Below are 15024 nucleotides of genomic sequence, written 5' to 3'. Positions count from 1 at the left end.
AGGCGGGTTCATAGTCCAGGAGGGACAGAGTGGCAGGCGTGCTCGAGGTCAGGGCAGGCAGACTGGTCAGGCAGGCGGGTTCAGAGTCCAGGAGGGACAGAGTGGCAGGCGTGCTCGAGGTCAGGGCAGGCAGACTGGTCAGGCAGGCAGGTTCAGAGTCCTGGCAGGGACAGGTCCTGGAGGGACAGAGTGGCAGACGTGGTCAGGGCAGGCAGACTGGTCAGGCAGGCGGGTTCAGAGTCCTGGAGGGACAGAGTGGCAGGCGTGCTCGAGGTCAGGGCAGGCAGACTGGTCAGACTGGTCAGGGACAGGCGGTGTGCTTCAGGCAGTCCAGGCGTGGAGGGACAGAGTGGCAGGCGTGCTCGGGTCAGGGCAGGCCTGGAGGGACTGGTCAGGCAGGCAGACTGGTCAGGGTTCAGAGTCCAGGGACAGGGCACAGAGTGGTCAGGCGTTCAGCTCGAGGTCAGGGCAGGCAGACTGGTCAGGCAGGCGGGTTCAGAGTCAAGGCAGGCAAGGGTCAAAACTGGAAGGACTAGCAAAACAGAGATGAGGGGGGAAAGCAGGCACACAGCAAAACCACGCTGGTTGACTTGATAAGAGAAGACGAACTGACAGACAGAGAACACAGGTATAAATACCCAGGGACTAAATGGGGAAAACAGGTGACACCTGGAGGTGGGTGGAGACAGGTGACACCTGGAGGTGGGTGGAGACAGGTGACACCTGGAGGTGGGTGGAGACAGGTGACACCTGGAGGTGGGTGGAGACAGGTGACACCTGGAGGTGGGTGGACCTGGAGGTGGGTGGAGACAGGTGACACCTGGAGGTGGGTGGAGACAGGTGACACCTGGAGGTGGGTGGAGACAGGTGACACCTGGAGGTGGGTGGAGACAGGTGACACCTGGAGGTGGGTGGAGACAGGTGACACCTGGAGGTGGGTGGAGACAGGTGACACCTGGAGGTGGGTGGAGACAATCACAAAGACAGGTGAAACAGATCAGGACAAAGCATCCAAACTGTGCACCGCCACCTTTCCATTCTAATTCACAAGAGGCTGAAGCCAGAGATCTGTATATAACGACGAGATGCTCATGTCTCCACCATAACAATGTGTGTCGTTGTCCCTAAAGCTTGTATGCAGATGACAAGCTTAGTAATGCATATTATGCCCATAGAAACACATTGGGCTTATTCAGGACAGGTTTTGGCAAGTGAGCCCTCTCGTTTTTTCCTCTTCCTTTCTGCTGAAACAGGCGAGCAAAACAGCATTGCACAGTGGAGGTGTTATAATACCCATAAAACCTAGCGGTCAAACAGGGAAATGGTTCCAATCATTTTTCCACCATTCGTTTTTTTCCCCATATGGGATTTTAGAAGCACTTAAAATAAGGGCAATGTTTCGTGTCGGTTTATCTTGTCGTGACGTTTTGATAACAATATAAATCTCTCTCGGACAAGGTGACTTGTCAATATATATTCGGCGTGTGCAGGATTCTGTACTTTACACACGGCCTCTGCTGTACTAGTTGGGCTGATCAGAGAACAGGTTTAATGAAGTTGGATCAGTCTCTGCTGTACTAGTTGGGCTGATCAGAGAACAGGTTTAATGAAGTTGGATCAGTCTCTGCTGTACTAGTTGGGCTGATCAGAGAACAGGTTTAATGAAGTTGGATCAGTCTCTGCTGTACTAGTTGGGCTGATCAGAGAACAGGTTTAATGAAGTCGGATCAGTCTCTGCTGTACTAGTTGAGCTGATCTGCAGTCTCTGCTGTACTAGTTGAGCTGATCAGAGAACAGGTTTAATGAAGTTGGATCAGTCTCTGCTGTACCAGTTGGGCTGATCAGAGAACAGGTTTAATGAAGTCAGATCAGTCTCTGCTGTACCAGTTGGGCTGATCAGAGAACAGGTTTAATGACGTTAGATTGAGGTAAATAAAAAAAGGTGTTCCAAAAGGGAGGATTTAAGATACTTTGAAGAGGAAGGTGGGTTTCAGATGTTTTTGGGAAGATGGGCAGGGTCTCTGCTATCCCAGCTCCAGGGGGAAGATAGGCAGGGTCTCTGCTATCCTAGCTCCAGGGGGAAGATGGGCAGAGTCTCTGCTATCCTAGCTCCAGGGGGAAGATGGGCAGAGTCTCTGCTATCCCAGCTCCAGGGGGAAGATGGGCAGGGTCTCTGCTATCCTAGCTCCAGGGGGAAGATGGGCAGAGTCTCTGCTATCCTAGCTCCAGGGGGAAGATGGGCAGAGTCTCTGCTATCCCAGCTCCAGGGGAAGATGGGCAGGGTCTCTGCTATCCCAGCTCCAGGGGGAAGATGGGCAGGGTCTCTGCTATCCCAGCTCCAGGGGAAGATGGGCAGGGTCTCTGCTATCCCAGCTCCAGGGGGAAGATGGGCAGGGTCTCTGCTATCCCAGCTCCAGGGGGAAGATGGGCAGGGTCTCTGCTATCCCAGCTCCAGGGGGAAGATGGGTAGGGTCTCTGCTATCCCAGCTCCAGGGGGAAGATGGGCAGGGTCTCTGCTATCCTAGCTCCAGGGGGAAGATGGGCAGGGTCTCTGCTATCCTAGCTCCAGGGGAAGATGGACAGGGACTCTGCTATCCTAGCTTCAGGGGGAAGATGGGCAGGGTCTCTGCTATCCTAGCTTCAGGGGATAGATAGACAGGGACTCTACTATTGACTGGGCTCAGTGGGAGCTGCCCTCCCATAAGGGATGGCCAAGAGACCAGAGGTGGATAAGCTGAATACTCGGGTTGGGGCTCAAACAAAACGAAGGGCATCCCCCAACAACAACAACAAAACAAAGGGCATCCCCCAACAACAACATCCAGACAAAGGGCATCCCCCAACAACAACAACAAAACAAAGGGCATCCCCAACAACAACAACAAAACAAAGGGCATCCCCCAACAACAAAACAAAGGGCATCCCCCAACAACAACAACAAAACAAAGGGCATCCCCCAACAACAACATCCAGACAAAGGGCATCCCCCAACAACAACAACAAAACAAAGGGCATCCCCAACAACAACAACAAAACAAAGGGCATCCCCCAACAACAACAACAAAGGGCATCCCCCAACAACAAAACAAAGGGCATCCCCCAACAACAACAACAAAGGGCATCCCCCAACAACAACAACAAAACAAAGGGCATCCCCCAACAACAACAACAAAACAAAGGGCATCCCCCAACAACAACAACAAAACAAAGGGCATCCCCCAACAACAACAACAAAGGGCATCCCCCAACAACAACAACAAAGGGCATCCCCCAACAACAACAACAACACAAGGGGCATCCCCAACAACAACAACAAAGATGAAAAAGCAACACAATCTGATGACAATATATTTTGAACTGGAAAAAATGCTGCACTTAGTAACAATGACCAACACAATTGAGTTTAAAATAGAATACTATAGCCTACCATGACTATATCCATGTGCTGCTACAATCATGTATCTTACCATGACTATATCCATGTGCTGCTACAATCATGTATCTCACCATGACTATATCCATGTGCTGCTACAATCATGTATCTCACCATGACTATATCCATGTGCTGCTACAATCATGTATCTCACCATGACTATATCCAACCCAACTCCATGTGTTGCCACTGTCATGTATCCTACCATGACGATATCCAACCCAACTCCATGTGTTGTCACTATCATGTATCCTACCATGACTATATCCAACCCAACTCCATGTGTTGCCACTATCATGTATCCTACCATGACGATATCCAACCAAACTCCATGTGTTGCCACTATCATGTATCCTACCATGACGATATCCAACTAAACTCCATGTGTTGCCACTATCATGTATCCTACCATGACTATATCCAACCCAACTCCATGTGTTGCCACTATCATGTATCCTACCATGACGATATCCAACCAAACTCCATGTGTTGCCACTCTCATGTATCCTACCATGACTATATCCAACCCAACTCCATGTGTTGTCACTACCATGTGTCCTGCCATGACTATATCCTACCCATCGTCATGTGTTTCCACTATCATGTATCCTACCATGACTATATCCAACCCAGCTCCATGTGTTGTCACTATCATGTATCCTACCATGACTATATCAACCCTACTCCATGTGTTGTCACTATCATGTATCCTACCATGACTATATCCAACCCAACTCCATGTGTTGCCACTATCATGTATCCTACCATGACTATATCCAACCCAACTCCATGTGTTGTCACTATCATGTATCCTACCATGACTATATCCAACCCAACTCCATGTGTTTCCACTATCATGTATCCTACCATGACTATATCCATGTGTTGCAACTATCATGTATCCTACCATGACTATATCCAACCCAACTCCATGTGTTGTCACTATCATGTGTCCTACCATGACTATATCCAACCCTACTCCATGTGTTGTCACTACCATGTTTCCTACCCGGACTATATCCAACCCAACTCCATGTGTTGTCACTATCATGTGTCCTACCATGACTATATCCAACCCAACTCCATGTGTTGTCACTACCATGTTTCCTACCTGGCTGAAGCTTTGATCCAGTGGAAGTTTATCCAGACACTCAGAAGTGATTCCATACTATGAAACTTGTCCAGCATGTACACTAGATAGGGGTAAATGTCTGCATGCCGTTTAGGCCGCCCATTGTGACTCGCTTGTGGATGTATTTCAAGGCCTACCTTCAAACTCAGTGCCTATTTGCTTGACATCATAGGAAAATCCAAAGAAATCAGCCAAGACCTCAGAAAGATAATTGTAGACCTCCACAAATCTGGTTCATCCTTGGGAGCAATTTCCAAATGCCTGAAGGCACCTACCACGTTCATCTGCACAAACAATAGTACGCAAGTATAAACACCATGGGACCACGCAGCAGTCACACTGCTCAGGAAGGAGACGCGTTCTGTCTCCTAGAGATGAACGTACTTTGGTGCCAAAAGTGCAAATCAATCCCAGAACTACAGCAAAAGACCTTGTGAAGATGCTGGAGGAAACAGGTACAAAAGTATCTATATCCACAGTAAAAACAAGTCCTATATCGACGTAACCTGGAAGCCCACTCAGCAAGGAAGAAGCCACTGCTACAAAACTGCAATAAAAAATACAGACTACGGTTTGCAACTGCACATGGGGACAAAAATCATACTTTTTGGAGAAATGTCCTCTGGTCTGATGTAACAAAAATAGAACTGTTTGGTCATAATGACCATTGTTATGTTTGGAGGAAAAAGGGGGAGGCTTGCAAGCCGAAGAACACCATCCCAACCGTGAAACACGGGGGTGGCAGCATCATGTGGTGGGGGTGCTTTGCTGCAGGAGGGACTGGTGCACTTCATAAAATAGATGGCATCTTGGGGAATTAAAATTATGTGGATATATTGAAGCAACATCTCAAGACATCAGTCAGGAAGTTAAAGCTTGGTTGCAAATGGGTCTTCCAAACGGACAATGACCCCAAGCATTCTTCCAAAATTGTGGCAAAATTGCTTAAGGACAACAAAGTCAAGGTATTGGAGTGGCTATCACAAAGCCCTGACCTCAATCCTATAGAAAATGTGTGGGCAGAACTGAAAAAGCATGTGCGAGCAAGGAGGCCTACAAACCTGACTCAGTTACACCAGCTCTGTCAGGAGGAATGGGCCAAAATTCACCCAACTTATTGTGAGAAGCTTGTGAAAGTCTACCCGAAATGTTTGACCCAAGTTAAACAATTTAAAGTCAATGCTACCAAATACTAATTGAGTGTATGTCAACTTCTGACCCAGTGTGAATGTGATGAAAGAAATAAAATCTGAAAGAAATCATTCTCTCTACTATTATTCTGACATTTCACATTCTTAAAATAAAGTGGCGATCCTAACTGACCGAAGACAGGGAATTTTTACTAGGATTAAAATGTCAGGAATTGTGAAAAACTGAGTTGAAATGTATGTTCGACAACAGGGCCAGTTAACTTGCCCGCCCTAGCTAGCTAGCTGGCTAACACTATCAGTGTACAGAGTCACGTGCACGGCGATGATGCAGCTGGTCAGGATGCAGCTGTAGATCCGTTTGAGGATCTGGGGACCCGTACCACATCTTTTCAGTCTCCTGAGACTGTCTTGGTATGTTTGGACGATGATAGTTTGTTGGTGATGTCGTGTCTTTGGCTATGCCGGATTAATTGCTATGACATGCTATTCTATAAAATAATTTCTCTGATTTAGCAATATTTTACATCAATAGCAGTCAACATGAATCGTCATCTTACTTCAGTCTCATATTCTGAAAGTTGTAAATTCTTGGTTATCTGCAAGAATCCTGGCTAACAAGTTGAATCAGCAATACAAAATTGGGTTTAATTCATTATTTACTAAATACCTAACTAATCACACAGAATAACATATACAAAGAATTAATTATACCTGGATAATTCTTTACGTCATGGGAAATGTCCCTAGCGGGCGGAACAGATATGACAGCTGTTACACAAAGGAAAATGGGCGGGGTTTGAGTGAAAGAGTGGGACACTGGAACAGAGGCGAAGCTGTGCTATCGTAAATACAGTATCTTATGCATTCTAAATTACCGCCCATTTGGAAAAGTAAAATGCAATAAATATTTCCTCTGAGCTGCGCTTCAGTAGGTTGGTGGTAGATGGAAGACCGTGTTGCCAAACCGAGTCCTCTGTCCTTTGAAGAATGTCTCTGGTGGTCACTTGGATAAATTGTAGTAACGTCGTTGTGTGGTAGATGGGATACTCTGTCTGTTCCTTCCTAACCTACCGTTTGCAGCTGCGGTCGCTCACTCAAACAGCTGGGAGGTATAACTTCTGTCGTGAATAAGAGTTCAAAGTTCATACCATTCGCAACCAAAGCTCATGCTGATGTTGGCTTCGTTCTTGTAGTTTTATCTGAACCATTCTGACATAGGATCGTCATCCTACCTCATGGGAACAGATAGTTATGTTGTAGTCAAGAGCTTATATAGGAAGGAAGAGGAGGGTGTGTTTGAAAAGTTTTACAGCCTTTGTCCCTTCGCAGGGGAGGGCCACTGATTGAGCAGCCCTATCTTATGAAAATCCAAATCTCACATTTTTAGAAGCTAAAATCACATTTCATCCCATCACAAATAATTTAATATTCAAACATTTAAATTGAACAAACAATTCCATGTGAATCTGATAACTCTGACGTGTGAGACTTTCCAGTGCAGAGTTGATGTCATCTTATCATTGATGAGAACGTCTCAGATGACAACCGATCTGACATCATATTTATGAAGTACCACTCCATGTGTTCCATTGGTCAGAAGGGGAGGGTCCAACTCCATATTAGGAAGTTGTTCCAAATGTTTGGTATAATTGGTGTATACCGAACTGAACAACCAAACTGACATCATATTCATTAAGTACCACTGCATATGTTCAATTGGTCGGATTACCAGAATATAGTTCATTTCCCCCCCACCTTCTGATGTTCCCAGAATCTCTATGTTAACCAAGGGGTTTTTAAATGTAACCTCAGTAGGTTAGAGAAGAGAAAAGGGCGGAAGAGGTATTTATGCCCATCAGGCCAACGTCATGACAGTGATGTGGACACCAAGGAACTTGAAACTCTCGACCTGCTCCACTACAGCCCCGTCAATGTTAATGGGGGCCTGTTCGAACCCGCCTTTTCCTGTAGTCCACGATCAGCTCCTTTGTCTTGCTCACATTGAGGGAGAGGTTGTTGTCCTGGCACCACACTGCCAGTTCTCTGACCTCCTCCCTGTAGGCCATCTCATCGTTGTCGGTGATCAGGCCAACCACTGTTGTGTTGTCAGGAAACTTATTATCTGTAAGACGAAAGATGAAAAATATCAGCTTATTGTTCAATTATTATGACGTTCTTTCCAATACAAAAGTGTTGTAACTATTGTTTCCAAACTGCGTTACCCACTCCAGCCAGCAGATGGCGATGTGCGTCTTTCAGGTGTTGCTTCTTGCGTGACGTATAATGGACTGGACGGGACGCTTCTTCAGGAACAACAAGGCGCCAACTATTTCAACCACCTCGGTAGCTTGCTAGCCAACATAAAACTGAAACATTCAGGATTTAAATATGTTAATGTTCATTAGCTGATCTCAGTGTTTAAAAACATTTCTGTTGACGTATTAACTGGTTAACTTGAACCTAATTTGCTTGTTCAATTTGCAAACTTGTTAAAGATTGATACTGAGCCAAGCCGCTAATGCTACCTAGCTAGCAAACTAGCTAACATCCCTGACCATGAGTTCACTAAACTACTATTCCCCTGCTAAAGAAGATGGCTACTGGTTCAATTTGCAAACTTGTTAAATATTGATACTGAGCCTAGCACTAGGTTATTCGCTAATGCTAGCTAGCTAACTAACATCACTGACCATGAGCTCACTAAACTACTCCTCTGCTAAAATAGAGGATGTCTGCCGTACGGAGAAAAAGCTTTGGCGCTGAACATTGTCGTGAAAGAAGAAGAGGAGGATATTACAGTGAAAGGAGAGAAAGAACCTTTCAGAATTAAAAAGGAGGAAGAGGAGGCTGTTATAGTGAAGGACGAAGAGGATGATGTTATAGGAAAAGAAGAGAAAGAACCGCTTAGAGAGGAAGAGGATGCTTTCTCAACAAAGGTGAAGAAGGAAGACGTTTTGGGAGTGAAAGAGGAAGAGACAGAATATCAGATTAACACCAGTGAGTACTGTCTTAAACAGGGACACAAACTATGCCGTTGTTGAACTAATGTGGTGTTTTAAAGTGGCATTCTACTGAAGTTCTACACTTGAATATGTTGTTCAGTACTGTATAAATTGTTAAAGGGTCAATCTGCCATTGGTTCATATATTTCAGGGTCTTTTAAATTAGATGTATTTAATTCTCCATGTGGACTATATTAAAGTCCCCCCCATCTAGTATAACAAGCTTTTAAAATTCACTATTGAAACATAATCTCTACTTAAAATATCAAAGGGACGGGAAAGGCACCCATTTCGTGGAACGACCCTGAGCATCACAAACAATATTTTATTAAATCATGATGAAAGTGGCCATTTTAGGCCCTTTTTAGACATATTCATGCCTCTTGTAAGAGTCTGTGATTGGAATAGACGGTCATACGTTTACCATCTGTTTGATGTTCTCATTCACACAGGAGAGACACATGACTATGGTGGATCCTCTGGGGAGCCTCAACAACATCCTGATGCTGACGAGACAGAGAAGAGTCTCTCCAGATCAGATCACCAGATGGTACAGTCTGGTCTAGCATACAGCTTGCTCTATCTGGGTCTGGGCTGGGTTTCTGTAAAGCACTTCATGACAGCGGTGGCATCAGCATCCATAATGATATGTGTCTGTGTCTCCTCTTTATGGTTACCAGGACAACGCTAGCCCTTCCTCCCTCCCGGAGTCCCCGTGTCGTGCCTCTCCCGGTAGCGCCTTACTGGGTATGAAGAGGTTGTCTGTGCTGCTGGTGGACTGCAAGAAAACAACAGGATTGAGTGAAACTGTGAGAGGAGGAGAAGAGAAGAAAGGATCAGATTTGACACATCAAAGTAAGTGCTGTAGTTTAGTTTGAACAAATACAATAGATCTGCCCACCGGTATCTGTTACCAGGACAACCACTGATATCTGTTCCCATTAGGGCTGTCCCCGACTAATACAAATACAGCTTTGCAGACTCTTGGCATTCTCTCAACCAGCTTCACCTGGAATGATTTTCCAAACGTCTTGAAGGAGGTCCCACATATGCTGAGCACTTGTTGGCTGCTTTTCCTTCACTCTGCGGTCCAACTCATCCCAAACCATCTAAATTGGGTGATTGTGGAGGCCAGGTCATCTGATGCAGCGCTCCATCACTCTCCTTCTTGGTCAAATAGCCCTTATATAGCCTGAAGGTGTGTTTGGTCATTGTCCTCCATTGAAAAACAGATGACAGTCCCACTAAGCGCAAAGCAGATGGGATGGCATATCGCTGCAGAATGCTGTGGTAGCCATGCTGGTTAAGTGTGCCTTGAATTCTAAATGAATTGCAGACATTGTCACCAGCAAGCACCATCACACCACCACCTCCATGCTTCACTGTGGAAAAAGACACGGTGGTTGGAACCAAACATCTCAAATTTGGACTCATCCGACCAAAGGACAAATTTACGCCGGTCTAATGTCCCTTGCTCATGTTTCTTGCAAGTCTCTTCCTCTTATTGGTGTCCTTTAGTGGTGTTTCTTTTTTGCAGCACCATGAAGGCCTGATTCACGATGTCTCCTCTGAACAGTTGATGTTGAGATGTGTCTGTTACTTGAACTCTGAAGAATGTATTTGGGCTGCAATCTGAGGTTCAGTTAACTCTAATGAACTTATCCTCTGCAGCAGAGGTGTAACTCTGGGTCTTCCCTTCCTGTTGCGGTCCTCGTCAGAGACAGTTTTCATCATAGCGCTTCAAGTTTTGTGTGACTGCACTTGAAGAAACTTTGAAAGTTCTTGACATTTTTGATGTTGACTTACCTTCATGTCTTAAAGTAATGATGGACTGTCGTTTCTCTTTGTTTATTTGAGCTGTTCTTGCCATAATATGGACTTGGTATTTTACCAAATAGGGCTGTCTCCCCCCTACCTTGTCACAACACAACTGATTGGCTCAAACGCATAAAGAAGATAAGAAATTCCACTAATTAACTTTTTAACAAGGCACACCTGTTACGGATATATTCAATCTATCCCAGTCTGCTGTCCCCACATGCTTCAAGATGTCCACCACTGTTCCCATACCCAGGAAAGCAAAGGTAACTGAACTAAATGACTGTAGCAATCACTTCTGTCATCATGAAGTGCTTTGAGAGACTAGTCAAGGATCGTATCACCTCAACCTGACACCCTACCTGACACCCTAGACCCACTTCAATTTTCTTGCCGAGTCCATAGACGATGCAATCGCCATCACACTGCCCTATTCCATCTAGACCAGAGGAATACCTATGTACGAATGCTGTTCATTGACTACAGCTCAGCATTCAATACCATAGAAGTTGACTACAGCTTAGCATTCAACACCATAGTACCCTCCAAGCTCATCATTAGGCTCAAGGCCCTGGGTTTGAACCCCGCCCTGTGAAACTGGGTCCTGGACTTCCCGCCCCCAGGTGGTGAAGGTAGGAAACAACACCACTTCGCTGATCCTCAACACAGAAGCCCCTCAGGGTGCGTACTCAGTCCCCTCCTGTACTCACTTTTCACTCATGACTGCACGGCCAGGCATGACTCCAACACCATCATTAAGTTTGCCGATGACACAACAGTGATAGCCCTGATCAACGACAAGACAGCCTATAGGGAGGAGATCGGAGACCTGGCCATGTGGTGCCAGGCCAACAACCTCTCCCTCAACGTGATCAAAACAAAGGAGGTAATTGTGGACTACAGGCAAGGGATGACCGAGCCACGCCCCCATTCTCATCGACCGGGCTGTAGTGCAGCAGGTTGAGAGCTTTAAATTCCTTGTTGTCCACATCACCAACTAACTAACATGGTCCAAAAACACCAAGACAGTTGTGAAGAGGGCACAACAAAACCTATTCCCCCTCAAGAGACTGAAAAGATTTGGCATGGGTCCTCATATCCTCAAAGAGTTCTACAGCTGCACCATTGAGAACATCCTGCAACAATTTCAATTATTTACAGTTCATTTAAGGAAATCAGTCAATGTAAATAAATTAGGCCCTAATCTATGGACTTCACATTACTAGGGAGGGGCGCAGCCATCCACCCACTGGGGAGCTAGTCCCACCCACTGGGGAGCCAGGCCCAGCCAATGAAGCTGTCCGGGTGGCTGGTCTAAGACTATGTGGAGGTCCTGGACTGGCATGGTTATACGTAGTCTGCGGTTGTGAGGCTGGTTGGATGTTCTGCCAAATTCTCTAAAACAACATTTGAGGTGGCTTATGGTAGAGAAATTAAGATTCAATTCTCTGGTAACAGCTCCAGTGGATATGCCTGCATGCCAATTGCACACTCCCTCAAAACTTGAGACATTTGTGGCGTTGTGTGACAAAACTGCAAATTTTTAGAGTGGCATTTTATTGTCCCCAGCACAACACAGTGGACCTGTGTGATGACCATGCTGTTTAATCAGCTTCATGATATGCCACACCTGTCAGGTGGATGGATTATCTTGGCAAAAGGATGTTAACAAATTTGTGCACAAAATTTGATAGAAATAAGTGTTGGTGCATATGGAAAAAGTCAAATTATTACAACTATGATATATATATTTAGAACCACCTGATAGGAATCCATCAATGTCTGAGGGTCCTAGAACTTTCTAGTTGTTTGTATTCTGACTTCTAAAACATAATTAATTAAAAAGTAAGTAAACATATCAGTAATTACCAGGAAGCTCTACAACATAATTTATTTTAAATTATTACATGTTTGAAAACTGGCCTCAGGTTGAGGGCTCTTATTTGGATTAAACCTCATAGCAAGCACTTTTATCATGGGGAGATTTAATTTTGGTCTCTCTTTAAAAAAAAACATTGTCTTTGGCAGGAGGAAAACCAAATTTGGAGGAACCAGAGACGTCCAAACCAGCAAGACGGCACCTCTGCTCCCAGATTGGAAAGCGTCTTACCAAGCCAGGAAGCCTGAAAAGACATGGGAGGACACACACTGGAGAGAAGCCACACCATTGCGCCCAGTGTGGACATAGTTTTAACCAGTTAAGAAGCCTGAAAGCTCATGAGCGAATACACACAGGGGAGAAGCCTTACAAATGCTCAGACTGTGGGAAGACATATTACTCATCATGGTCACTTAAAGTTCATGTGAGAACCCACACAGGAGAGAAGCCTTACCACTGCTCCCAGTGTGCAAAGAGTTTTAGCCAGTTAGGATACCTGAAAGCTCATGAGCGAATACACACAGGGGAGAAGCCTTACCACTGTTCCCAATGTGGAAGTAGTTTTAGCCAGTTAGGAAACCTGAAAGTTCATGAGCGAATACACACAGGGGAGAAGTTTTACCACTGCTCCCAGTGTGGAAAGAGTTTTAGCCAGTCAGGAAGCCTGAAAACTCACCAGCGAATACACACAGGGGAGAAACCTTACTACTGCTCCCACTGTGCAAAGAGTTTTGTCTATTTAGGACATCTGAAAGAACACATGAGACTGCACACAGGGGAGAAGCCTTACCAATGCTCTAACTGTGAGAAGACATATTACTCATCACAGTCACTTAAAGTTCATGTGAGAACCCACACAGGAGAGAAGCCTTACCACTGTTCCCAGTGTGCGAAGAGTTTTAGCCAGTTAGGACACCTGAAAGCCCATGAGCGAATACACACAGGGAAGAAGCCTGCTCCCGCTGTGCAAAGAATTTTACCAAATTATGAAGCCTGAAAAAACACATGAGACTGCGCACAGGGGAGAAACCTTACAAATGGTCAGACTGTGGGAAGACATATTTCTCATCACAGTTACTTAATCATCATGTGAGAATCCACACAGCACAGAATAATTACTTATAGTGTGTAAATTGATATTTCACATCGACTTAAAATTCATCAGAGAACATACACAGTGCTCCCGTTGTCTTATATTGTTGACTGACAATGTGTTCTTGTTTATACCAGATGAAAATGTATGTAAAATGTACTTATACAAAGAATCCTAATAATACAGGGATATTACAGGGATATTACAGGGATAATACAGGGATAATACAGGGATATTACAGGGATAATACAGGGATATTACAGGGATAATACAGGGATAATACAGGGATATTACAGGGATATTACAGAGATAATACAGGGATATTACAGGGATATTACAGGGATAATACAGGGATATTACAGGATATTACAGGGATAATACAGAGATAATACAGGGATATTACAGGGATAATACAGGGATATTACAGGGATAATACAGGGATATTACAGGGATATTACAGGGATATTACAGGGATAATACAGGGATATTACAGGGATAATACAGGGATATTACAGGATAATACAGGGATAATACAGGGATATTACAGGGATATTACATGGATAATACAGGGATAATACAGAGATAATACAGGGATATTACAGGATAATACAGAGATAATACAGGGATATTACAGGGATACTACCGGGATAATACAGGGATAATACAGGGATAATACAGGGGTATTACAGGGATATTACAGGGATAATACAGGGATAATACAGGGATAATACAGGGGTATTACAGGGATAATACAGGATAATACAGGGATATTACAGGGATATTACAGGGATAATACAGGGATAATACAGGGATATTACAGGGATAATACAGGGATAATACAGGGGTAATACAGGGATAATACAGGGATATTACAGGGATAATACAGGGATATTACAGGGATAATACAGGGATATTACAGGGATAATACAGGGATATTACAGGGATAATACAGTGATATTACAGGGATAATACAGAGATAATACAGGGATATTACAGGGATAATACAGGGATAATACAGGGATATTACAGGGATAATACAGGGATATTTCATGTGTTTAAATGGTCCTTTTTAAAACTCTGTGTGTGTGTTTATCTGGGTGTGTCATTCCTCCAGCACTACAGATAATCAAGTGATATTTGGATGTGATGCATTAGTTCCATTGTTGACATTTGCATTGTTGGCCCACTGATGATTTAATGAAATGAAAATGTTCAGACTCTGTAATGGAAAATGTTAATAGTTTGTGTGTCCACATAACTGAGTATGTAACTAACCTTGTGAAACTGTCCTATTATAAGCTCCTGTTCTTGGGAGGATCATTCCGTGTTGCAAACCAGCTGCACCTGTGTCCTTGTATGAATAAAGTCCCTCACAGTAACAGGAAACTATAAAGATATGTGCTAATCACTCAATGCTTCAGGCATTCAGACTGTCTACACTGCGCTGTGTAACTCTGTTATTCTCTCTGAGCTCAGAAATAAAGAATCTTGGTTTGACTTGGACTCCAGCAGATCC

At 44.5% G+C, this 15024-nt stretch overlaps 1 protein-coding gene across 1 annotated transcript; it reads left to right on the top strand.

Moving 5' to 3' along the window:
* The first annotated feature begins 2236 nt into the window (after positions 1–2236).
* LOC135536607 (zinc finger protein ZFP2-like) lies at positions 2237–14986 on the top strand. The gene is made up of 5 exons (XM_064962893.1): positions 2237–2466; positions 8442–8713; positions 9171–9268; positions 9399–9573; positions 12565–14986. Exons 1-5 carry the CDS (start codon positions 2237–2239, stop codon positions 13410–13412), a joined length of 1623 nt encoding a protein of 540 aa, XP_064818965.1. The 3' UTR covers positions 13413–14986.
* The last annotated feature ends 38 nt before the right edge of the window (positions 14987–15024 follow it).

The sequence above is a fragment of the Oncorhynchus masou genome, unplaced genomic scaffold (assembly GCF_036934945.1).
Source record: "Oncorhynchus masou masou isolate Uvic2021 unplaced genomic scaffold, UVic_Omas_1.1 unplaced_scaffold_643, whole genome shotgun sequence".
Lineage (NCBI taxonomy): Eukaryota > Metazoa > Chordata > Actinopteri > Salmoniformes > Salmonidae > Oncorhynchus > Oncorhynchus masou.
Note: the sequence above shows the minus strand (reverse complement) of the source record. Positions and strands in the feature narration are given on the sequence as shown.